The sequence below is a fragment of the Chroicocephalus ridibundus genome, chromosome 9 (genome assembly GCF_963924245.1).
Source record: "Chroicocephalus ridibundus chromosome 9, bChrRid1.1, whole genome shotgun sequence".
NCBI classification, from domain to species: domain Eukaryota; kingdom Metazoa; phylum Chordata; class Aves; order Charadriiformes; family Laridae; genus Chroicocephalus; species Chroicocephalus ridibundus.
Window position 1 is genome coordinate 1,386,333 of NC_086292.1, and position 25,591 is coordinate 1,411,923.

Genomic DNA, 25,591 nt, shown 5'->3' on the forward strand with positions numbered 1-25,591 from the left:
GCTGCAACACCAGCAGCTGCGCAGGCTCAGCTGAGCTTTCTTCCCCAGAGGTTGCTGGTGATCCCAGCTGAGATAAGCACGGAAGATGTAATAGTCACAAAGCCGCACCCTGAGCTCGGAGTGGGCACAGAAAGGTGTCTTAAAATTTTTAAAGTGGGCTGTTTAAAATACAGCCCCTACCTCAGTAAAGCATCCTCTGCTTCAGGGCTCCAGCTGACAGTGCAGCTTTATTTTCAGTAACCCCTGAGTCATCCCATCGTTTGCTGAAGGTTCGTTCAGGTTCTTTCCTGAAATAATAGTGACTAATAGCCTGGCCAGCCTTTCGGGTACAATAGGTCCTCTGCCAAGCAAGCAGAAGGGACACCCCAGGGTCTAAGGACTACGATTTTTTTCCAGTGTGAACACACTGTTCCGCAATGAATGTTCAAAAAGAAACCAAAACCCAAACCAAAAAAGCACCTTTTATGAACACTTTAATATTAAACACCTAAAGAAACGGATAAGGAGATCCTAAAAGCATAGACACGGAAGCTGGGCGTTGTTTTACTAGGTGCAGACAACTATTTTGTTGAACTGGCACATATGCAGGCTAAAACATTAGCTGGCTATCAGCATTGCTGTCTTCCTCAGAAGAAAGGAACACAGCAAAGAATTGCTTTTCCAATTAACTAGGAGGAGGTAAGTGCAGTATTAGGTAACATTTTGTTATTAGCTTGAAAATACAGGTCCAAGCGTATGTACAAAACTTCCAAAGACAGGGCTTAGTCAGGGGTGTGGTGGCAAGGCAGAGCAGCAGAGAATGTATTTCCAAGCTGGCAGCTCCATCACAACAACTCGGGTGCAGAAGTTGTGAGTGAAAGACACACTGCAGAGCATGTAGCCCAGGGAGACACAGAGAAATGCCATGCAAGGCACTTGTCTTCCACAGCAGGAACTACCATTCAAGCCCCGTCAAACTTAACTCTAAAGTTTTCAGCCTCCGTGTTCAACCTCCTGATGCCCCCCAAAACTCCACTGACTCAGCACTGACCTTACGCATCCTTCCTCCACTTCAGAAGCCAGATCCTCCCTTGCTACTCCAGTCTGAAATCCGTATCAGTCCCACACGGGGTTCTCCATGCTGTGGAGGATCACCTCCAGCAATGCTCCTGAGAGAAGGGACAAGAGGAGACATTTTATTTCACTTAATTTAGCCACGGTTTTCTGCTGCAAACACTACCTACGTCATTTCAGCTGCTGGCTAACACAGTTGTGAGATGTAAGGCTGTTGCACAGCAGCACTCGTTGAGTGAAGGAGAGCATTTGCCTGCTCGCTGCTGTACATCACACTGGCCACACACAGAGTCTTGGGAGCAAAGCAAGAGGAGAGCTGAGGCTCATCTGGGAAAGCCAGGGGAGAACTATGATACTGCTACAACTGCCACAACTGCCACACATGGACAGCCTATGTCCCCCTTTCAGCTAATCTCCCATTTAAATGTGCTGCAGTTTCATTTTATTCAAGAAGCCGTGATTCCTTTGTGCACTGCAGTCCTGGGGAGGGGCAGCACCACGCAGCTTCTCCTTCCCCTCATGTGCATGGTCCCTCCAGCGCTGGGCTCCCCACGCCTCCTGCAAGTGCATCGCTCCCCGGTGGCAATGCCTGCGCTTCAGCTGGCACCTTGTATGAAAGGTGCGACTAAACCAGAGACCCATCCGGCAGCTCCAGCTCTCTCTCCCATCTGGTTTGAAGCAGCAGCCGTGCACTTCAGGGGAGCTGCTTCCATTTGCAGTAATGTAATTGCAAGGAGAATCAAGTTCATGCATTTCAGAGACTCAAAGTCTGCACAGGAGGATCACCAAGAGCAACATCCTGTCCCTAAAACACTGCACCCTTGTCACCATTTAGGGCATGGCTGCCAAACACCGCTTTCCACAGAAAGAGTAAAGCAGGGAAACTCTTCTAGCCATGGCAGTTGCTAAAGAGGAGCAGAGAAGTGTCCAAGGACAGCATGAACGTCACAGACCTCCCAGGGAGTGGGTTTCCCAATTAACAGCAAGAAAGCTCACTTTAACAAGTCTGGAAAGATGGAAGTCTCAAGAACAGATGTCTTCCAAGACTGGCAGAACATGGAAAGGGACCTTCTGTCTTTCTCACATGGACTAGGACAATACCAGAGGGCTGGAGAATATGAAATGTAGTATTTATGTACATACACGTTACTATACAAGTATACTAATGTAAACCACAGCTTTGTCTTTTATTTCCCAGTAAGGAGCGTAGGATAGGAACACACTTTTTTTTTTCTTTTTCCTTTTACCCCCCTGTAGAAAAGGCTTTTCATACTCTTTGTTCAGTTGAAGATAACCATGGCTGACCATGCAGACAGCTTACCTTGGCTGGAGATTTCCAGGGTTGTCGTGTCACCACAGATCACAGCACTCCCTTACCGCCAGTAACGCTCATAAGTACATCTATGGTGCTCAGCAGCTTGAACAGATAGGGACAATCAGTCCCAAACGAGTCTTTGTGGTTTTATCCCAATTAAGCTCTTAGATAAACCACTCTTTCCAAAGTACAGCTGGATGTCACTCACACCAACAGGCACAGAAACCCTGATGGGTGTTTTTCTCCCTCATAATTATAGCAGCATATTCCGTGTTTAATGACATGGCATTTCAAAATCACAGCAGTGGCCAGAGGCAGAAGGTTTTTTGCCAGCAAGTGGCAGGTTTGTGTGACATCTGGAAAAGCACCATGCCACAGGGCCATCAAAACGCAGCACCACCAGGTCGCTCCAGAGCGGAGGCTAAAAGGCCGTCCAGCAAGTCTGTAAGGAAAGTTAATTTACTTCACTTTAGGCACTTAACCGAGACAATGAGATCAGAAGCGTCATCTCTCTAGCTTCTAGAAGAGGCTTAGGGATAAAGACTCCAGATTTCCATTCAATATGCAGTGTGCGTGTGCACATGTGTGTGTAGGAGGAGCAGAACTGGGTCTTTTTGCTAATATACGCAGCAGCAACTACAGTCTGATGCTACTTTGAAGCTAGCAAAACTATAATTCTTACCACTGCAAGAAGGAGCAGCTTTTCCAAGCTGGTTAAATTCTGACAAACTCATGATGCTTCAGGAGAAAGCCATCAAACTCAGTCTCACTGGCAAGACCAGCCTCACCTGGAAACAGCCCAGTTAACCTGCATAACTCTGCCACAAACCCTGCACGTACTGAAGTCAACAACAACAGTCCTTTATCTTCACCAGTCCAGGAGCAGAATCCAAGAGGGGCATTTTTTCCTCTATACTATGTTAAAACCAAGTGGGTCTGGCTTGAAATCCCCCACCACCACCCTGCTGCAGATTGGACTCCCTCCTTGGGCCACGGGCCAAAGGTACAGGTAAGGTTACCATCCAGGTGTGTCAGAGATGCCAGCCCAGCCCAGAGCGGGAGGAACGTCCCATCGCTCTGTTTCAACAACACAATCTTCTCCAGGGAGACATCCTCGCTCCTGCGGCAGGGGAGGAGGGAGGAGCGGGTCGGAAGAGCCTTGTTTCCCCTTCTCCAGTTCAGAAACATTATTTGTCTGTTAAAACTGTAGGTAAATTTCAGCCTGGAGTATCTCACTTTACCGAGAAATGGATTCTCCCTAAATCTCCTTCACAAGAAAAGCACAAGCACCTCTCATAAAGCTGTTTCACAGTTAGCACTGGTTGATGCTTGTTTCACTGCTGTTTATCTGCCTCCCTTATATTCTTAGTGCACTGCAAAGCAGATCATTGGGGATCAGCGAGACATGAAAATTGCATCACACAAGGAAGCTGCAGCCACAGAAACCACCCATAGGCTGGAGAGAATGCCTAACAGCAAAAGATTTAAAGGACTCAGACCGTTTAGGGAAAAAAAATTTAAAAATAATTTAAAAAAAGAAACAGAAGTGACTTGACCATAGTGTAAGACGAGTGTATCCAGGAGAGAACATGGCAAGTATGAAGGGCACTTGCATCCAAGAAATAAAACAGACAAATTGAGGACTGAGCTGGAAACTAGACACTTTCCAATTAGAGTTTTGTGTTCGGGGGCGGGCTGGTTTTGGGGTTTTTTGGCAGAGCAATGGGAATTAAACACCGCCAGCGCTCTGAAACATCAGCATATGAGCTCTCCATTTCTTGAAGACAGAAGCTGTCCCAGAGGAGACCCCTTAGCCAAAGGCTAGCAGATGGGCCGTACGGAGGTAAGCGCAGGAAAGCTCCCAGCTAGCCCCGCAGGAGGTCCGGCTGGCAGGTTTGGCTGGCTGCGAACTGCAGTTATGCCTATACCACAATCTGTTCTCGCTAGGGTAAATCTGCCTGCCGTAAACTCTCTTCTGCCATGGGCACACTGCTACCACCTCCAGAAACAGCCAGATTAAAACCAGTTTGTGTAACTCTACAGTACATTCCATTCCAGAGGTGCAGTACACATACCTTTAGAAACAGGGATATCTACAAGGTAGGAACCTGCTCAACTCTCAAAATCCAGGCAGCCGATGTTATGGAAAGGTGGTTGTGTCGAGTAGCGTAGCAATTCTTGCCATTCCTATGACAGCAATGGACTTCTGCCCTGAGGCATGCAGCCTCCCTGACCAGTCCAGCTTCTATTTGAACAGTTACTACAATATATGCTTAAAAATTTTTTTAGTATCTTCTAGTTGTGAAAAATTGGTCAACATCACTCCAGAGCACTCAACTCCATTGGAACATTTCCTGGTTTTGGCATAACACTTTCTCCTGTGTAACTATCCGGCCCCCATCCTCGCATGGAAGGTGGAATGAAGGTGACTAACCCACCAATCCTTTGGGCCCTTGCCAAGGTGACAGAAAACCAAAGCCTCAGTAGAGACTGAGCAGAGCTGTGATGAGTAGAAGGGTGTAAAACCACTACACCCATTCGTTACAAGGGAATCAAACTGGTTTTTCATGAGGTGTCATTACAAAGCACTGCCAAAATGCCAGACCTCACCTTCCTAATAGCAGGTAGCAGAAGAGAATCGTATATCCTGGGCTACTTAGTGCTAGAATACAATAATCTCACCCATGGTCATGAAGACACACCTGCACGGGAGGTCAGGAGCTCTCAGCACTGAGACAAAATCATCTTGTCAGCAAACGCCGGGCAAAAGAGAGGCTGGGTCTCAGTGCCAGCCTGATGGCATTGCTAAGACAGTAAAACATGTGCAATCTGGTACCAGAAACACCTCAAACATGCTCTGTTGCAAGTAGGGAGATGCCTATTTATTTCTCATCACCAGCTCAGCAAGCGTCCTCTGGGCTCTGAGGCAAACAAGTCGCTTTCCTTCTCCCATAATAAGGACCAAGTTGCACCATCCCTTACATCTGTGGACCTGGCACTTTCCAAAGGCTTGCACAAGCATTAGCGAAACTTGGTAAACAATTCTCTCAAGGAGCAGAGTCCAGCCCGCTCATGCCATGTTTGGCTCTGCAGTGCCGAAAGGTGTGGGAACTCGTACCAGTACTTGGTGATCACTAGCATCAGCAGATTTGAACAACATACGCGAGGATTTACTAAGTCAAAAGGTGTCCCCTTCACAGTTTCACAAAAGGCTGTACTGGAGCGCTGTAATGCAGCGTAGGTCCCTGTACTTATAAGTCACTGAAGGTACTGAGCTTCCACAGTGGTAACCACATACTTGCGTGAGGCAAACGTTATCCTCCACCTGAAATCTCCTACATATCCACCTCAGGCTTGACTTCAGTTTGCCTCCATGCCTTTTTCCCTCACTGGACATGCAAGATAATTTCCGACCTGCTTTTTCATCAATTGCTCCTCTTACCTGTTTCAAGTAATTACAACCAAACCATCCTTTTTCCTTTTTGGCACTGAGGTGTGTCTGGACAAGAGCTTCCCCCACACTCTGAGGGTAAGATTGAAAGGTATTTCTTAGGCTGTAACACTCCTCCTGTGCGTATGTTGCCTTTGCAATCTCTCTGTAAGAGAGGAAATGGGGTTCTTGGTTACCTTAACTCCACTTTGAAAAGCACTTTATTCCTCTCTCTCTTTCCCTCCCTCTCTTTTCTCTAGGGTAAGCAACAGAAGATATCTCCTTTATCTCTCCCACAGCTTGTCAAACCAAAAACAGTCTCAGGTCAGCAAAATTAGGAGCTGCAGCAAGAAAAAGCCAGGAAAGCAAAGTGAGAAAGATAAGAAGTTTGACAAGAGTGCTCTAGGAAAGCCTTTGAAGTCTTTAGCAGCTCCTGTTGAGCATTACTAAGAACGAAAGACTGCAACTGCATTTGACCCTAGATATTTGGAAGGAAATTTTGTTAATGGCAATTTTGCTTTGTAGCCTCCTGCTTGCTGACACACACACACAAAGATACAGGTTGCAAAGAGGTGGCATGACAAATAAATCATGGGAAAGTACAGAAGGATCTCATTGGCTTGCCCAGAGAACACAAGATGGGACTTAAGCAGGTGCTTATTAGGATGAGAAAACGAGTTGAGAGGAGGAAGCTTGATCAGGGATAGAAGAGGCTCTGGATAAAGCAAGACTCCTCCTCTGTTGTGGCCAGGGGTAGAGGCACAGCGATGTCAGGCTCCACCACAGCAACAATCCCTGTTTACTTGTTTTGGAAAACAGAAGCTACTCAGTCTGCCAAAAGAAATGCTGGGAACTGACCTAATTATATAGGGAGTACCAAGTCAAACCAACTTCAGCATGATGCAATGCTTCTTTCCGTGCCCAGCTCTGGGAAACTGCTCGCCCCCATACAAGCAAACCTCTGGTTTACCCTGCTTGTTTTAACCAGACGTGTGAGCAAAACCATGTTGCCTGCTGCTTGTTATCCAGCGGACTTGAACTTCCAGTGCCTCTTGTTTCTGTAGCATCTTCTGGTTGTTACCTTCACCTCTTACCTTGACAGTCCTCCAAAGAACGGGGAGATGAGTAACCCTCCACTGGAACTGTGTCCAAGGACTGAAAGACAGCATTTTTGGGGCTGATTGAAGCAGCAAGGCAGATTTGGCTGGGAAATGCCATCTAGAGGCCAAAATGTCCTTTTACCTATATTTTATTTTTGACTTCAAGTAATCGTAGTGCTTGCTCCTTTCACTTCAGTACAATCCTATTCTCTCACCCACCACCTCTCTGTGCGAGGCCAGTGCTGTCCTTACTTGGCAGACGAGGAGCTGAAGTTCTCTGCTGTGCTGCGCCACGAGTCCCAAAAGCAGCACCAGCTTTTCTGTGCAACACTGCAGCCTCTGGACGGGAACACGCTGGCTGTCCCTCGGGGCTTCCTGTACTTACCAGCTTGGGTTTCGCAGCCACCTCCACGGCACACAGCAGAGGTGCATCTGAATTGTCCATGTTCACAAGAGGCCATTCTTCTAGTAAGAAGCTACGAGTTTAGTCTCGGTTGACTACGTTACAAAAACTAGAAGTGGGCACAGCAAGGAGCAAGGAACAAACATACTCCAGTCCTTCCTCACCCCGTAAAGCAGGTGAGATGCCTGGCCTTTTACAAAACCTTGGGAATAAAGCCATGGCTCTCAGCCAGGTGTGGTTTCACCATATGAATGTTCTTTTTATGTGTCACAATTGTGTTGGTTTTCATTTTTTTATACAGATGGGGCACTGGTACACACTTACAGAAACAGTCAGGGGACAAAGTCTTCCCATTAACACCAAATTTGTGCCGGCACATTGATGCATCAGACAGAGAGAGGCTAACACAGCTTAGGTCTTTGAAAGCAGCATCTGTCTCCCACTGAAATGGGATGTGGGATGACACAAGCAGATTCCAGAAAAACTAGGAACCACAAGGCTTTTTTTTGAACAAAATGCTGCTGAAGAATTGCATTCTAGAATTCAAGCTTTAAATATTTAACCCTACAGGCTGAAAAAAAAAAAAAAGCCCAAGGTGGCTGACTGGTGCAAACCAGAACTGTGTGAACTGGCCCAAGCAACTCGCTAGTATTTACTTCAAGATCAAGCAAGGTAAAAGTTGGTAAAATTAGCTAGCTGTTAAAGCAGCAAATAAAAATTTCCAGAAAAAAAAAGAAGCCCAACATAGAACTCTCCACAAACCAGCCAGAAGTTAAAAGAAAACTAATTTCTCAGCAGCATATCAAGATCAGAGATGAGGTTAAGGCTCATCGAGTGAGGCACTTCCCATACTTCTGAAATTTGAAACACCAGAACTCCTGGGGAGCCAGGAACTGGCACGGAGGGAAGTTCCAGCTCTAACCTAAACTCTTGATTTAAAAACAAAACAGAACTGAAGCACTTAGAAAGATTATAGGGTAAAGTACACTTCATACAAATGTCAAAGTAAACAGCTTGGTGAACATAGTATTATGATAACCATTATCTTGTGGAAAAGATTTTTTTTCATGTACTAAGTGGTCAAAGCAACAAAAATCACTATTACCAGCAATAACATGTCAGACAAGAAGTGAGCTTTGTGCAGTAGGATCTTCCAACCAACGTAGTCATTACGGGAAGTGAGCGAGCTATGGTAAAATAGTATGTGCTGACTGACAACAGCCACAGCAAAGATTTCTCCCCCTTCAAAATCCTGTTTATGCTGAGATGGGATCTGCCCTGCCTATCAGAGTGGAATCTGCCCTTTCAGAGATGGAACACAAAATTAGGAAGTCATTTCTTCTCGATTTATTTGGGTTATTTTTTAACAGAAATAGGCTCCTGCAAAATCAAAGGCGCATGCTTCCTTACAAAGAGCGGCCTTTTCTCAGGTTTCCTCCTGATATCTCAGCAAGAAGCTAAATCACCCACCAATCATGGAGGGAATAACAAAATCAGCTTCAATGATTTAAGAGATGGTGGCAGAACTCCTTTTTGGCATGAGCCTCTGCTTCATTGCTCTTGTATAGAAAAAAAGCCAAACCACAGAGAGGAACCAGCCATGAGAAGTATTTCATTAACCGCTCTGCAGCTACGAGAAGAGGCAGCTGTTATCACCAGAGCAACAAAACAGAGGAGAAGGGTGGAGAGAGAAGAGGAAGGAATGCTGATGTGCGGGGTTGGGACTGAAGAGGGCACAGCAGGGTGTTTTTTCATAGTCCATAGGGTTCAGCAGCTGTTTCAAAACAAGAAGTCATACCAAAGAACTGTTAGCACAGCTCCAAATGATTTTTTTTTCAACCCAGATAAAGCCGCCTTGATAATGGTGAGGAGGAGGAGGGACTTCAGGAAAACTCCCTGTTCCAGAGAATTAGTGACATTTGCTTCAGTGTTCGTGTTAAGATGTCGAAGCAATTACAAAAATCACGTAGAAAAAAATCCATCTAGGACTTCTCAGGCCTTAGCCCGGCGGAGGTGGGGGTAGCTCTGCACAGTCCTGGTTATTGCTTCATCCAAGCTCACCACTGGTTTGTAGCCCATGTCTCTTTTGGCTCGTTCACAGCTATAGTAGTGAAATGTTCCAGCTAATGCTACCCGCATAGGGGTAAAAGTGGCCTTGATGGTGACCAGCGGACTTAGCAGCCACAGCACTAGAGAGAGGAAGAGGGCCAGGTAATATGCCAGCCAATAGGGAATGTGGTACTTGGGAGGATCGTAGTTCAAGCCAGTCAAGATACGGGACATGAAAGCCCAAAAAGGAATTGGTTCATCATTTGTGATGTGAAATGCCTGGAAGAGAGGAAGACAAAAAGCAAAAAGCCAGATGATAAAATCATTGGGGTTTTCACAAATTTGTCTCTCTGATGGCCCATCTCATGTTCATGATGAGAGTGACATCCCTGACTTGACTGAGAACACATTTTCATAAGAACTGCTTTGCACTAGCCACCTCTGTCTGAAAGTGATGAACCCCTTCTCTGCTAAGAAAGCCAGCTACTTCTGACACTCCAGAGGTTCAGATTACTCATAAATGGTCAAACAAACCGAATGACACAACACAATGCAACATTAAAGCATCCTAGCTGTACGTACAGCGCGTGCCCAGAGCACAGCGGTGCCATGAAAATCTATAAAACTTTCTCCTGTTCTCAACTCTATCATAAAAACTAAATAACTATGTTTCATATGTACGCGTCTTGGCCTCCCACAATTCTGCCTGGATTTCCTTTCACAAGGAGTTTATAGTATGCAGTTAAAGTATATTCATACATCTCAGCTCATGCGGTTGCACACAATGGTCACCAGATGGGCAACCATTCATTATACCCACAGACAGAAAAAAATTGGCCCATTTGTGTGTGCCAGCTCCACTCATCTCCAAGATGGATGTTCAGTACAGACAGAAATCAGCACGAACTACAGAGCAGACACATGAAGCCAAGCGAGGCTTGCAGATGAAGTTCGGCTAGGGGACACCCACTCCTGTCCCCTCGCAAGTTCCTTCCTTACCTTCCCACACAGGGGAGAGCCTTTCTGAAGATTTTCTGCAGCCAGGATGTGTCCGTGGACCACGTTTTCCACGTAGGTGAAATCTACCAAGTTCTTTCCATCCCTGCACAGACAAAAGAAAGAAGTTCAGCCCTAAGGCAAGTTAGGCTGAAAATCCACTTGTAGCAAAAGGAAAGACTTTCACACAAGATATATTTATGCCAAGTTTCCCCTTCTCCCGCTCTCTTGTGCTGAGACTTCAGGCTGTACCCCGTCAGAGACATGAAATCACTACATATTATTTTGGAGACAGAGGAAAGACTGTTATTGTCTCGGCTCTTGTCAAGGCTCTCAAAGTTTACATTTCTGTAACAGTACCATTTTTAAACCTCACAAGTTACCAAGCTTCTAGGCATGGCAGATCCTCAGGTCTCAGAATCAGCAGAGTGATCCACAGAAGCACAATAAATAGAAACAGAGTGGTAACTAGCACAAAGTCAGTCATTTAAGGACAAGCTTTCAATTATGAATTTCTTGGCTCATGAAACTTACTCCCTCAAGGAGCCAACTTCAGCCCTAGCTGAATCAAGATTTAACCCACTGTATTAAATCTATTTCTACATAGGTACAGAAAATGAAAGTGATTCTGCGTATCACTTTGAAAGAGTCCAGTGAAATCAAACAAATGGTTTGTTACAAAACCATCACCACACTCATTTGGCCACAAAACCAGTATTGCTACAACCCAACATTCTGAGAAAGAATCATTTTCGTTTCCTCTGTTCATGGATGAATGGCTTTTATCTGCTTTCTTAGAAGGGGTACATAGGTCCATATGGTGGTCAGAAAACTCAAATGAGGAATGCACATTTGAGCTGGAAGAGAATGTAGACTTGCACGAAGTGGAAACCTTGAGTTTCTGTAGGTTTGCTGCTCACAGGTCAGTCTGAGATCAACTCAGAAGTGAACTGTAAAGAAGAAGCTGAGTAGTAGCTTGAACTATTTCTTGCTCTAAAATTTCAGTGGTCCACTAGAAGCTCTGCAAGGCTCAATTAAAAGGCAAATATGCTTGATCTTATAATCAGAAATACTAAAACACTGCCATATAGTTTTTTTAATTGCGAGAACTAAATTAACAGCAAGTAATCTCAGCTATCTCATATTTAAAAGGATGGCTCTTTAGACAATGCAAAGACAGCTCAAGCTATGTCAGCCTTCCCCACTGATACTCTTTTTGCATTACGAACACTTACCATGGGAGTGTTCATAAGTTCCTAACACAGAAGGATTTTTAAAAAAAAGAATCCTGGATCACAAGTGAAAAATTAAAGAAACGTACTTTTTTTCCATGCCAGAACACCACTACTGATATAATGTTATTCTCTTCCAAAGGACTTTGTAGGTTCAGCATCAATTTTACCAAAAGCTATAAAAGCTATAAAATAGCTGAGCCTTGCTCACCCAATTACGAACTTCATTTTGCCACTCTTAGCTGCTTGGATGAGGATGGGAACCAGCTGAGGGTCTCTAGGACCAAATATTCCATGGGGACGAATAGCAGTAGTGAAGAAATTGTTGCCTGGGTCATTGGCGCTGAGCACTTCCTGTTGGGAAAAAAAGATAACCAAATCAGGAGAGAAAGGCTGGGAAGAAAAATATGGCTTAGTAATATATTGAAGAACAACACTAAAGGGGGTGGGCGTTCCCCATTTCCTTGGGAAGACATCAGTGGAAGAATTACTGTCTATCCATATCTTTACAAATGATCCTTCCTTTGTTCCCATCTCTTTAATGAGAAAAACGCTTCTCTTTAATGAGAAAAACAGACAAAAATCTGTTTTTCTTATTGAACACTTAAGGAATTGATAGGCAAAGGAAAGAAACTCTTCGCCTCTTTCATTTAACACCATAGAAACCAGAGGAGCTTTGAAAGTTCCTTCACTCCATGAATTCTTTATGGCCATGTTGGAGAAAAGGACGACACTAAGCAATTAAATCTCTGTCTCTCTCATCAATCAATGGAAGATTTCCATCATGGGCCTTCTCGATGGCATTCAGAAGGGATGTGACCCCATTTACCAGCAGCACCAAGTGCTAAGATGATTTAGCAAGGCATCTTTGAAGAAGATTTAATTCTATTGGGAGTTTCCAAACAACGTGTTCTACTAATTTTTAACAGCTGCTGAATTTTCTATTAAAAATCCAAGAGCAACGCATACAAATAAACAGCGAATACTTTCACTGTTTCACCCAAAACAAAGACATAGTTCCAAGCATATTGGGCTAGACTTGATTGCTACCCATAAGCTTCCACTTTATTAGTCCACTTTACCGCAAAGTGGTTATGCTTGCAAACGAACAGATGTTTTTATGCTGCGTTTTCAATTAAGCTCTTTTCAAGGAACATAAAAAAAAATTTTGGAGGCTAATATTTGACTTTACTGTCAGCTTCAGTATGGAAGCAAGTCTAAATTCTTCTTGCACAAAAAGCGTAGATTCTTCCCACGACTAAAATGCAAGCCACTGAAAAAAGTCTCAAAAAATGCTTGCTCCCTTTGATTTTAAACATTGTCATACCATATTTATACCACAAATACAGTGTTAAAAAGATCTTTTTAACAAGAATATTTTCAGTATATGGCCAATAGCATTAGCTTACAACATGCTGTTATGCTGGCATGCTCCTTAACTCAGTCTGTCCACATCTCCATCTTATCTTCTCCTTCCCCAGTCACTTGTTCACAATCCCAGCTGTACCTTCAGGCTGCACATCAGGTAAATGTGGTTCTGAAACAGCCTTCCGGTAGGAACACAGAAAAATAACTCCCCTCAACCGCTCTTAAAACAAAGCTGGGTCAGTTCAGAGACGGGATTATCACATGGCTCTTGCAATGAAAGCGACATCTCTGCCAATTCTTTTATTCTTTCTCTAGAAACAACCTCTGTAGCATAACACACTATTTCATTCAACTTCCCTGGTAATTTATGTCACAGCTTTATTATATTCTCTTTTTATTAAGTGAGTACGCTACTTAGGAGTTTCACCAGCCAAGGAAGACATAACTGATGACTTATGTATTTGGACTGCTTAACAGCTGCTAGGAAAGCATCCCCTGGACCAACCCATCAGCATGGCTATGGAAAAGGATGTGAGTCACTTGTGAAAGACACAAGCGACAGACACCTACTATCCTTCTCTGTAACAGAACAAATGAATCCACAGCCCACTAGCCTCCTCGCTGAGAATAAGAGGGCTGAAATCTGGCAGATTTGTCTAAAAGAAGGGAATTTTCTATTTCGGTTATACTCTGAAAACTCTGGCAGACATTGCTACATGTGCATGATTCTGCACAGATTTTCTTTACAACTGTAAGAACAAGATACTTCTTTCTAATGAAAGAGAGATTCTGGAGAACAACAGAGATCTGTTCAGTCTTGAAGAGCCTGTTGTGTCCCCAGGGCATGTCCTACTTTTAGGAGTGCAGTTTTAAGCATCAAAAATAACAATCTTAACCATATGATGACAAATACCTTTTCCTGTAGGATCTTCGTCTCTGTGTAATAGTCGATAGGTTTTTTTGCATAAGGGAGGTCTTCTGATCCATTTTTTATGTCTGTGCCCTCAAAAACGACACTGGCACTGCTAGTTAACACCAGTTTCTGCAGTAGATGTGAAAGAAAATAGTTGTTTAAAGCCTAAGACAAAAGGGTCATTATTTACGAAGGCTGAGTAAAGACAATGATAGTGTTTAATCAACTGATTCTACAGATAATAAACTCAGTCTAGAAGAACACAGGCTAACAGAAGGTGATCTGCAACTGCAGGTAAGAAAATTCCCACTCTTTTAATTGACGCGACACATTGTTTAGTGCTACCTAAAGGAGATTAAAACATTTCAACCAACATCCAAGGCAGCCAGTCAAGGGGAAAACATCTCCAGGAAAATCAGAGTGCCCACTTGGCTGGGCACATTTTAGCACTTAACACGCAATGAGTGTTTTTAAGATATATTTGCTCATCTTGATGATAACAATATCACGGTAGGTTAAACCAAAAGAGAATTCTTATCTTGAGTGTTTTTGTTGGATAAAAACGTACCCCAGTGGATTTAAAACAGGAAGTCAGTGATGTATTTCAGTAATCAGAAACATGTGGCTTTAAACAAGATCGACATTGTAATAGAAAGTTGAGTAGATCCAACAAGTCCCAACAAGGCTTAACTCCTCGCTCTGACAGAATCCAGACTGAGCCTGAAGGTAAACACTGCATGGCCCATTTCCTACAACAGCTTATGACACGAGGCCGGGGGGGGGGGGACACGACAACAACAACAAACTGTGGGGCTGGGAGTCCTATGTGATATACATCATTTCATTCTAAACATTATCACTTCTGCATTTGTACATGGACACTGCGCAAAATGCATGCGTTGAAGGCAACGTCTCGTCCCAAAATAAGTAAGGGATCTTCACATGCACTGCGCTTGAAAATTTGCTAAAAATTTAAATGAAAATTCATGCAATATCAAAATAACATGAGGAAAAAAAAAACCAAACCAAAAAACTTGCCTGAACAGCAGCCTGGTTTCCTCTGGCTCTTTCTTTTGTGGGCAAATGACTTTCTAAACCAAATTATACTGAGATTATGGCATAAGTGTGTTCTTCTCATTATATGTCAAAGAATTCATGTAGGTAATACATGCCATGAATACTTCCGCTGCTGGATAAGCTACCTTTAGAGCTGTCCTCTTATTAAAGCATGAAAGAATACACTTGTCAGTCATGGTTCTCCCGTGGGTGATTCCCAGACATCTAGCAGGACAAATTGTAATAGATGGTTTTCCTGCAGTCAGGAAGATTGCAACGTGTAGGTTTTCTGTGGTAAACATGGGCTGAGCTTACACCAGACACTAAGTGTGAGACCAACAGAGTCCCTCTCTTCTACTAATTTTCACAGAACAAGTAGCAATTCAGTATTTGAGAGACCCTTGCTCCTCTATCAAACTAGATTAAAATTGGTCCATGCTGCAATTGTTATAAAGTCACTTAGTGACTTTTTAAGTCACAAGTCTTATAGTCTCCATGTGCTTTTCTACCCTTACCTGCACTCCAGCTTCTTTGCAGGCTTCAATGACTGCTTTGGTTCCCATAAAATTCACCTTATAAAAGAGTTCCCTGTTGTCACTTGAAGGTGCTGGCGATGCACAATGAAATGCCACTGACACACCTTGTAAAGCCGGGAGCAAAGCCTAGAAGATACATCGCGTGAGACAGCAATGAAGCAACAGCAATAGTGCCTACCCAGAAAAAATAAAAAGGAAGGAAATAAAACACAGTTCTTTTTCTCATGGAAATAAAACCACTAAATTTCAAGTCATGTTCTTTCCATAAAGGTGGGCAGCTGGAATAGGATTAGCATCCAGGATCTTCACAGTGTCCTCTCCTTGCTAGGCAAAAAAGCACTACGTCATCTTTTCCTTCCAGAGAAGAACCTGGGAACTTTCTGAGACCTGGAGGCTACCTAGACTTAACTACTTGCAAAAGTCTCAAGTGCAGGTTTGAGACTCAAAATTACCTGGAGACAGGAGTTAGAAAACTCAGCAAGCAGCAGGTTTAACAGCCAACAGCACCCCATGGCACTGTCTGTGTTTGAGATGACTGGCACAAAGCTCCGAGACATGATACTTTCTACTGGTGGGGAGACGTCTCTTCACGTTGCATGCAAACGTTTTCGCCAAGGCTCACATGCATGACGTGAGTTAAGGCAAAAGGTTTTAGCATGCCTTAACTGTTAGGAATAATGCATTCTGCCGTTGTCACGCAGCTGAAGTTTGCCAGGACAGCACCCATATGGAATTACCAACAGTGACTGTAATTAGACTGCATATCTGAGCTAATAGTAATGCAAATCATGATACAGAAACAAGTTCTGTTATTTTCAGCTTCAAGCAGACATCAAGTATATTTCTTTAAATGTTTTAGATGAAGGTTCCACAGAAAACTGCTCAGGCTACCGACTTCCCGGGGAAAGGTTGCGAGGTATATCTAGGTACCCTTTTACCACCTGTGCAATGCCTTTGGGTGTTTTAGTGCTTCAGGCAAGGCTCAGTAAGCTGTTTGAAGGAACATTTATTTAAACAGATACCATTTCTATCTACCCACGTCGTGTACTGTTGTTAGTCTGTACCTCTTTGTCGCAAAGGTCTCCCAGGAAGAACTGCACTCTGTCATTGTCGAATCTCTTCTGAATATCAAACACATTGACCATGTAACCCTTCTCCAGGAGCTGCTCCACCATGTGCTGGCCTAAGAATCCTGACCCCCCAATCACTGTACATTTCTTATCAGCCTGCAGAGACAGGGAGAAAAGCCCTTTAGCAAGCAGACACACCATGCAAGTAAACTGATCTGAACTTCCTGAGATCACAGAATCACAGAATTGTAGGCGTTGGAAGGGACCTTCGGAGATCATCTAGTCTTAATGTGCCGGAATTTTTTAGCTAGTCAGTAGCTAGTTTAATTGGAGGAGTCTAAATTCAGATATCAAAAGACTCTTCAATATGTCTGTGCTATCACAGTAACTTAAAAGTTCAGAAATGCTAATCATCCACATGGCTCACATGCTAGTTTGTATTGGGCAAGACTCTGTCTCATAACCCAGTGGTTCATGTAGGAGGGAAGAAAAAGAGGACTGGCTCCAACAAACTCTGCCCTGATGGTAAAGCAAACAGAATTTGCTTCAGCCACATGGTACAGACAATTCAGAATACTAAAACTGTCACCATCAGCAAGGACAAAACCATTTTCAGAGCATGTGAAACTTAGGCTTCTCCAAGCCAAGAAAGCAATCAGGTAAAGGCAAGACTTATCCTTTTAAGTTACTCATTAGTTCTTCCTTTCTTTTTTTAAGCTTTTAAAAAATCAATGGCTAGAGTCACTAATTAACAGATTCCGGTCTGGTCACTCGTCTAACTGGACTGAGACTGAAGACCTTGCCACCAAGATAGAACATACAAGCAACAAGTCTGAGGAAGCTTTTGTACAAAGAATGCTCTGTCCTGGTTGGAAATAGATTTACTCCTTATTGTTGCTACACAAAATCCCACCTCTGCAGTTATACTATGGAGCTGAAGGGAATTTTAACCCAGTGAAACCACACAAAGATGACAATTGTTCAGAAGTTTCTAAGTACTACATCCTTAAACAAAGCCTCTACTGGAAAGTGTCAATTATCCACAACTGAAATTAGAAGAGTTCACTATAGTTTCTCAGTTACATTAAAGCATAACCAGTTATTTAGAATGGTGCATGCAAAGCACAGTCTGATTAAAATAGTTTTTAAAAAGCAGTCTGTTTGGTTTTGATAGTTGCAAGAGAACAGACGATATACAAAGAATATGTGAGTCTGATGACTCTCTGCAGTTCACTCTCCCTGTATTCCCCCACTACAACAGGTTAGCATTTGCTTTACTCGTCAGCTTCCTGATTCTCTAAACGCTGTGACATGCCTCCCCTCTGCAGTGTCCTCTCCCCGTTGAGGGGTCCAGCCTTCTCAGCTCCTCCTCAGAAGGCAGTTGCTCCGTTCTATCAATATTTTTACTTGTCTTCCCCGTACCCTTTCTCATTCCAGTGTGTTCTTCGTAAAATGAGAGCACTCGAACAGCATACTGCGCTTAGATGTGCTGAACTAAAGTTTTACAGCGGCAGAACGACGCCCTCTGTCTGGCTCTAAACACATTTTCTACCTGTACAGATAAGATACTCCAGGTTTCTCCTGTGTGATAGTTTTCCACTCACCCAAGTAAAGGGAAGTATTCTAACTGGTGATGAGAAGCAGACTATTTAAACAATCTTTAGTACACATTTATAATATGAAATACAATCTAGTACACACACCTCTCGGGAAAGTACTGAATGAACCAACTCAATGACCAGAATCAGTATAACTGCAGCTAACAGTGCTGCACCTAAATTAATTGGCTGTTTTAAAAAATGCAGGTAGAAAGCCAAACTATGCATGATTATACTGATTTTAGCATATGAATGTGTTGTGCTGTGAAGACACAACAGTTTGCTCACACTCTCTAGCATGATGCTACATTGAGGTTTTTCTGGTTTCTTTTTTTCTTAAATATCTGAGATTCACTGGTCTTCCATAAGCTTTGTATGAATTAATGAAAAAATAGTTCAGAAGGAAGAAATTTCTCTATAAAAAAGAACCACCAGTAATGTAACAGAACAGTTTAATAAATTGTACTCCTAAGAGTAAGGTCCAAACATCTCTCTGAGCTAATCAAAATGTTACTCGTTCCATATTCTAACCTCCTGTATTCCATGCAGTAATCATAGAAAGAGGTTACAATGGTCTAGCAGATCTCAGGGACCTCAACTGGGACTTCATCTGCACTACAACATGAAATAATGTTATAAGGAATGTAGAAATGGTTCTGGAGTGGCTACATCTCCAGACCAATGGATCTGGCAAACTGACAAAGCCACTGGAGTTCTTCTGGGGCACGTTGGAGCATCTTTGGATCTCTTTGGAACTAACGGCAGCAAATGATTCCTTGGAAAATCACATTTCCCCCACCAATATCTCCAGAATTAGTATTAATGCAGGAACAGTCTCATGTCTTCCCCAGTAATGTTCAGAAGAAATATCTATGAAAATACATTTCTGCTTCATAAAGCACCATTTAAGTCCTTAACTTACCGATCTGAGGCGTGTGGCCATTTCTCAGATGATTCACTATCAACCTGATTCCTTTAGAAAAGGAGAATATTATTTTATTCACAATACAATACTTTACTTAAGCATGCCATTAACACAAACCAAACTTTTTTCCTTTAAACATGTTTCAAGTTATAGAAATCAAGGTTTGAAGCCATTATGCTAAAGCAGAAGCATGAAAAGAGTGAGTTAATTCTCTCTGCCCTGATGAACAAAATAAGCGGTACAAGAGTAACAGTAACATCAAATAGCTTTTTCAAAGGCATAATTTTAATATAGTAAAATACCCTTGATAAAAAAGGCACCATTTTATTTTAGCTAGTACTAGCTTCATGCACTTCCTTTAAGTCTGAATATTTATACTCCAGATAACATGAACACAATTGCAGGTTTTGGCAATGTCCTCTTCAAAAATATAATTGCTCAAGGGTGTTTGGAACAACAAAATAAAACTGAAGTTCAAGCACTTCAGCAGCACCATGCCCGCCTGTTCCACAACAGCAGACGCAACACGGGAGAAACACCGGCACTCACTGGTGCCCATCAGCAAAGAGAGGGGAGCCAGTGGTGAGATATTCCAAGTTTTCACATCGCAGGCTGTTGATGCCACTGGTTTCATTAAAATACACTCTTCCTCCCAGCAATAGCAAACCAAATTCGCAACTCAGCTGGGATCCTACTGTGTGGGGTATAATTGAAAGACAGAAAAAGCCAACATGCTATTCAGATCTGTTTCCAACACAAAGACAAGATGCACACTGAGATTCCTCATGGCTTTACGGTCACTTTAAACCGTCGCTATGATACACTACTGCTTTAGAGGCTAATTTGATTCCTTATTTCTAGTCAGTGCTTCCCACTATCTTGTACTATTCATGCACTGAGATGAATCAAGGCTACGACTACCTGAAAATTAATCATTTTCTGCCTGAGTTGGGTTTCAGCCAGAGCAGCTCTCTGACCCATCTCACTTCACAAACACTAGTGCCAACACAACTGGATGAGATCCAGAACAGCTACACCAATGTTGCTATAAAGTTATCACAGTATCACGCCTCATGCAAGCAAATACATCTACTGGACTGGCTCACTGCAAGCTACAGAGTTTGGCACTCTTGGTTTTTCATTTTTCTGAAAAGCCCTTTGAAATAGCAAGGAAAAAGCCAAAGAACAGGCAGGATTGGTGTCTGTCCAGCCAGGAACACCAAGCTGGTTTGAAAATATGGGCACAGGGTGATCTACCCTCCAGTTGCCCCCTCATCTCCCTTTACACAGGCCTTACCCCTCTCCAAAATGCAATTTTTTAAATGCTCCATCTCTCTTCCCTCCAGCTCTTTCACGCCCCCCCCCCCCATCCCAGAGCCCTCCCACCCTCCTCCCACCCTTCCAGAGCCCACCAGCTTTCCTCACACCCCTTTCCACCCTGCCCTTCTTCCCTGCGGCCTCCCCTACCCCCAGCACCTCAGACCCCAGCCTCCCTCCCCACGACCTTCCCCACAGCCCCCACGACCTGCCTCGCCCGCCGGGCCCCCTTGCGGTCCCTCGGACCTTGCTGCCTCCAGCCCGCCCCCTCACGACCCCACAGGCCTCCTCAGGCCCCTCAGGCTCCCTCACCACGACCCCCCTCCGCTCACCGCACCGCCGGCGCCCTCAGCCCCGCGCTGCCCGCCCTCACGCCCGGTCCCGCCCCCGTCCCCGCCCCCTCCCTCCTGCCAACCAATCGACACGGGCGCTTCCAGAAAACCCCGCCCACTCCCACGGCCTCGCCTCCCGCCCGCCCTGGGCTGAGCATCGCGCTAGCCGGCTCTCGCTCGCTGATTGGCCCGCGGCCTCCTCCCTTCGGCCAATCGCCTTGACGGAAGGGGGAGAGGCGCTATCCCTCCGGTCATTGCCTCTTGGCCCCGCCCCAACCGCGCGTTGGCCAATCGCTATCGCCTCAGCGCCTCCCGCGCCCGGCTCTCCAGCAAATCGGAGTAATGGTTGCCATAGCAACGGCGTAGGGGCGTTAGCCAATGGGGAAGGGCGGCATTGAGTCTCACCCTGACAGGACTGGAGGCAGCGGCCGCTGGGATGGTGAGTGCGGCCCGGCCCGGCGCTTCCCCTCCCTCACCGGGAAGGGGCCTCGGGCCCTGCCCCGCTCCCCTCTGGCCTCCCGGCAGCGGGGTGGGCCCCTGTCAGCCCGGAGCGGTCCCGCTCTGGGCTTGGGGCTGAGGCGGCCGCTCTCCTACGGGCCTCACCCGCCCTTCCCGGGACCGAGCGTCGCGGTGGCGGCGGCCTGATCCTCCTTTGCTCTTGTGTTGCTGTGCCAAGGCCTCCAGCTTGAAGAAACCCGCGCTAGGAGCTGCCTCCCAGAGGAAGAAGGCAAGTCCTAAGCTGGAGCTCACCGAGGAGCAGAAGCAGGAGATTCGGGAGGCTTTTGACCTGTTTGACACAGACGGCACCGGGAACATAGATGTTAAAGAGCTAAAGGAAAGTATTTTCATGGTACTAGAAGCACACTTCTACTGGGGTTATAAAGTAATAGGGGCATAAATGCCTAAATGCCCTTAAACAAGAAAGGAGATATTCCCCTCCCCCCAGCATAAAACTTTGTTGTCAACAGGTACATTTTTCTCTTTAATTATAGCTTTTTACTGCTGTTGTCAGTTGTCTTTAGGACCGGGCTGACCAAAATGCATTGATAGATAGTACAGAAAATACAGAACTATCTCCTCTGTTAGTAAAACATCAAAAAGGGTTTGTGCATATTAAAAAGGTGAGGAGAGTTTCCCCTCTTATGTGTTGTAGAGGATTGCATGCTTTGCAAATTAGGTTATCCGAGCTATGGAATACACCAATTTTATTCATGTTTTTATTTATTGCAAAACATTTTTGGTCCCTGCCCGCCCCTGTCCTCTGGGAAGAATAGTAATCAATAAGTTAGGACTTATTTTGCTTTCAGAATCTGCCCCTCCTATTTGGTAGCTGGATGTCCATATTAAGCTGATTGGGAGGAGACATGATTTCAAGCTCGCCGCTTGTCCCTTTATCAAAGGAGGAAAAAGTAAAGTGTGTAGGTGTGCATGCCTGTGTTTGTAAGTGAAGGCATTCTTGGATATGCTGTTTATAGTAGTGTTGTCAAAAAAGCACACAAAGTGTTTGAATTGTGTTTTCCCAACATTCATTTGGAAAATATTTTTGTCACTAGAAGGAAACATTAACTGATCTAAGTTCCCTGTGGTCTCCCAGGTTAAGACCTTCCATGTTTGTGCCATCAGATCAGGTTGTTGGAGTTCGTTAGAGTTGCAGGTGTGATGGAAACTTCTTTCATGGAGTTACTTGTCATGAAGTTATTTTGTTGAGGCATTTCTGTGTCTTCCATTTAGCCATCTTGCTTACAACAGGGCCTGAAATAAGTTGTTTTTGTCAATTATTATTATTCAGTGTCTTGTTTCTCATTGCAAAGGGAATACTAGTAGCAATTCCGTTGACAGGAATTTTCCAGTAGCCTTGGAAATTGCAATCCACAGCACTGTGTGACAGTTTGGGATTTTTTCTTCAAACTATTAATCAAGGAGGGATTCTTTATGCTCTGAGTGCCCATCACAAGAATTTTAAAAAGTGTACACCAAAACAGGTATGCTAAAACTTGATGAAAATCTAACTTTTCTCAGAGAAAATATTCCTCCCAAGACTCATGCTATAGCCTCACCCTCCAAATTCTTCCCAGTTCTGAGCTGTGAGAGGTCGATGCGATGGTAAGAATGTGTTTCGGAACTTTCTGAATTAACTAATTAACTGAATATGAATGGTTGCATTCCTGTTTTCTACAGTTCAGTGTGCCCTTGTGCATAGCAAAGCCTTGCTCTCAGTCTGCCTCTTACCTTGCTGTTTTCCTTGAGACATGGAGTGCGTGTTTTAAGATGATGTGGCATAAAGTTCAACTTGCTCCCTCCCCCGGTTTTGTTTATAGTTTTGTATGATTTATAATTTTTTTTTTTGTCCTTACAGGTGGCCATGAGAGCACTAGGATTTGAACCTAAAAAAGAAGAGATCAAGAAAATGATATCAGATATCGATAAGAAAGGAACAGGAAAAATCAGCTTCAATGACTTCTTGGTTGTGATGACACAGAAAATGGTATGTAGATTTTAAAAGTCAAAGAGAAAGCAATTTTGAAAACGGCTGAGTACGTTTCATCTCCTTCTGGTTTTTATCTTAACAACAAAATATGTAAAAGTTAGAATTGCAAGACAGGGACTAACCTATCTCATTTTTCAAGGTAAGGTTGAAATAATTATGTCATTAGCAAGTTCATTTAGCAATGAGTTTTGTGTGTATGTGTGTGAGAAAAGGGAAAAACTGAAATCAAGATTTTTATCACAATTAAAATCAGCTCTGGCCTGCAGAAAGCTGTCGGGAATATTGACACATGGCATGGATGACTGTGTAGCAACGCGCTGTATTTTCTTTTCTTAAAACATTTACAGATGAAATTTCTGCTTTTAAAAATTTTTAAAATGTTGAGTAAAACCAGATATTTAACAGTGGAAGGTCCTGATACTGAAATCCCAAAGACTTACTATGAAAGAAAAGAATTCCCTGAAACCTTGAGGTTCAGGAAGCATCGCTGTGTCTCTACCTTCAGCTTTTGTACACAGAGTTCCTGCTGGCTGGGCTTTAAATTTGCTTTTAATTCTCAGTTTTTCTAATGCTTGTCTTTTATAACTTTATTTTGAATGTTACCTACAACATAACCACTACTTTTTTTTTTCCTTTAAAATTATGCTTACTTCTTTAAGGCTGAAAAAGATTCCAAAGAGGAGATTCTCAAAGCTTTCAAACTCTTTGACGATGATGAAACTGGCAAAATCTCCTTCAAAAACCTCAAACGTGTCGCCAAAGAACTGGGGGAAAATCTCACAGATGAAGAGCTGCAGGTCTGTCCATCGAAACCACATCACAGACCAACCCTCGCGGTCTACCTCTGCGTGTCGTGAACACGGAAGGGTCCAGCTCATGCTGTGCCCCTTGGATAGGAAGGCAGTCACAGAACCTTCATGGATTACTTGGTTTCATGTTTGCATTTGTTTAAAACCTGTGTAAACAGTCACAGTCTGATTCTCTCCTGGCAGAAATGGAAGAGATTCTCTCAGTGTCTGGTTGGGATATGGATTCTGAGGTCGAAGATGGGTTAAGCGTACACGGCTGTCAAAATCGCCTCAGTAGAATTGCAGTTTTAGGGAGTTACGTGACGTAAAAGGAACAACCCTGCTCCAAGCACTTTGTTTCTTCCAGTTCCTATAATACCACATTTTCTACACAGATTTTTGTATAAATATATATATATATACACACTAGTTTAGTAAGTATTTTGTAGCAGAGTAGGTCTGATGTTGAACTAACGCTGTCCCCTCTGATGCAATTTACTAAAAAGTGGTTCTAATTCTGAATTAATCTAATAATTCGAATCGGCATCTAATTGAGTACAAATCTCTTTCAGGAAATGATCGATGAAGCAGATAGAGATGGGGACGGGGAAGTGAACGAGCAAGAGTTCCTGCGGATCATGAAGAAGACCAGCCTTTACTGAAACAGTTTTCTTTATTTTTGCACATGTGTATATACGTCCAGTAGCTGCCTCACTTTTTTTAGAGCCTTTTATTCCTTTGGAAACAGCAGAAAACAGAGGTCAATATTTGTTTTTAAGTGGATCATCTTAAACTTGTGTCTCTGAACCAACTGCCAGCCTGTTCCCGTGTAGCAACCTGGCTGCTTGTTTGTGCTCGTAAGACATTTACGCTCTTTGTTTTTGACACACAAAGCACATTTTTCAGCGACAGTATTCACACCCTCCTCTGACTAAAAACTGGGTGTCAAATGTAAATCTCTGTTTCCCAGCAGTTGAAGTTTTTGGTTTGGGCCCAGCTACAGTGAACTCTTTATATGACGTATTTTCGGGGATCAGCTTTTTATACTCTGTCTTATGGTCATTATCCCCCTCTTCCTTTTTTAGTAAGTTTTTTAAACGGAAAAAAAAAAAGAAGTAAGTAAATAGGCTGCTGCAACTTAACTTACTGCTCTTCAGTTTGCACATTTAACTCTACAAAAGAAGAGGAAAGTTACCAAGTGCTGCTGATGAAATGTCTGCGGGGATATTCGGTGGCTGCCAATATAAGATTGTATTTAAAATAAAGCATCTTTATTTTAAGCCATCAGAGCTGTGGGAAGAAACTTTGTAGGATTGATGGTGAAAGTATTTAGAAGCTTAAGAAAATTATTAGCTGTATTCTTTAAAAAGGTGCGCAAATACTATGAGTTCTAAAATTTATTAATTACTAATGCTGGCTGCTATGTTCCAGCAAAATCTTCCCGATGATTAGAGTAGATTGTTCTTACACACTTCAAAGATAAAAGCAAAATAGAAAGATTAAGAACTTTTGTTGTAAGAAAGTGAGTTTAGAACTTCTTGTGTAAATTTCTCTTAATTTGGGCCAAATTCTGCCAACTACAGGGAGAATCCGAATATTTCTCGGAACAGGGTGCTGGGCCG

At 43.5% G+C, this 25,591-nt stretch overlaps 2 protein-coding genes across 2 annotated transcripts; one reads left to right on the forward strand and one right to left on the reverse strand.

The window, feature by feature from the left end:
* Window positions 1–7,583: 7,583 nt before the first annotated feature.
* NSDHL (NAD(P) dependent steroid dehydrogenase-like) lies at window positions 7,584–20,746 on the reverse strand. The gene is made up of 8 exons (XM_063345907.1): window positions 20,694–20,746; window positions 19,042–19,092; window positions 16,516–16,677; window positions 15,431–15,577; window positions 13,860–13,988; window positions 11,790–11,932; window positions 10,350–10,452; window positions 7,584–9,629 (listed from the first exon to the last, which is right to left on the reverse strand). The coding sequence occupies exons 2-8, from the start codon at window positions 19,060–19,062 to the stop codon at window positions 9,294–9,296; spliced, it is 1,041 nt and encodes a 346-aa protein (XP_063201977.1). The 5' UTR covers window positions 19,063–19,092; window positions 20,694–20,746; the 3' UTR covers window positions 7,584–9,293.
* Window positions 20,747–21,092: 346 nt separating this feature from the next.
* On the forward strand, window positions 21,093–25,253 carry CETN2 (centrin 2). The gene is made up of 5 exons (XM_063345909.1): window positions 21,093–21,132; window positions 21,370–21,526; window positions 23,048–23,178; window positions 23,841–23,978; window positions 24,542–25,253. Exons 1-5 carry the CDS (start codon window positions 21,130–21,132, stop codon window positions 24,629–24,631), a joined length of 519 nt encoding a protein of 172 aa, XP_063201979.1. The 5' UTR covers window positions 21,093–21,129; the 3' UTR covers window positions 24,632–25,253.
* The last annotated feature ends 338 nt before the right edge of the window (window positions 25,254–25,591 follow it).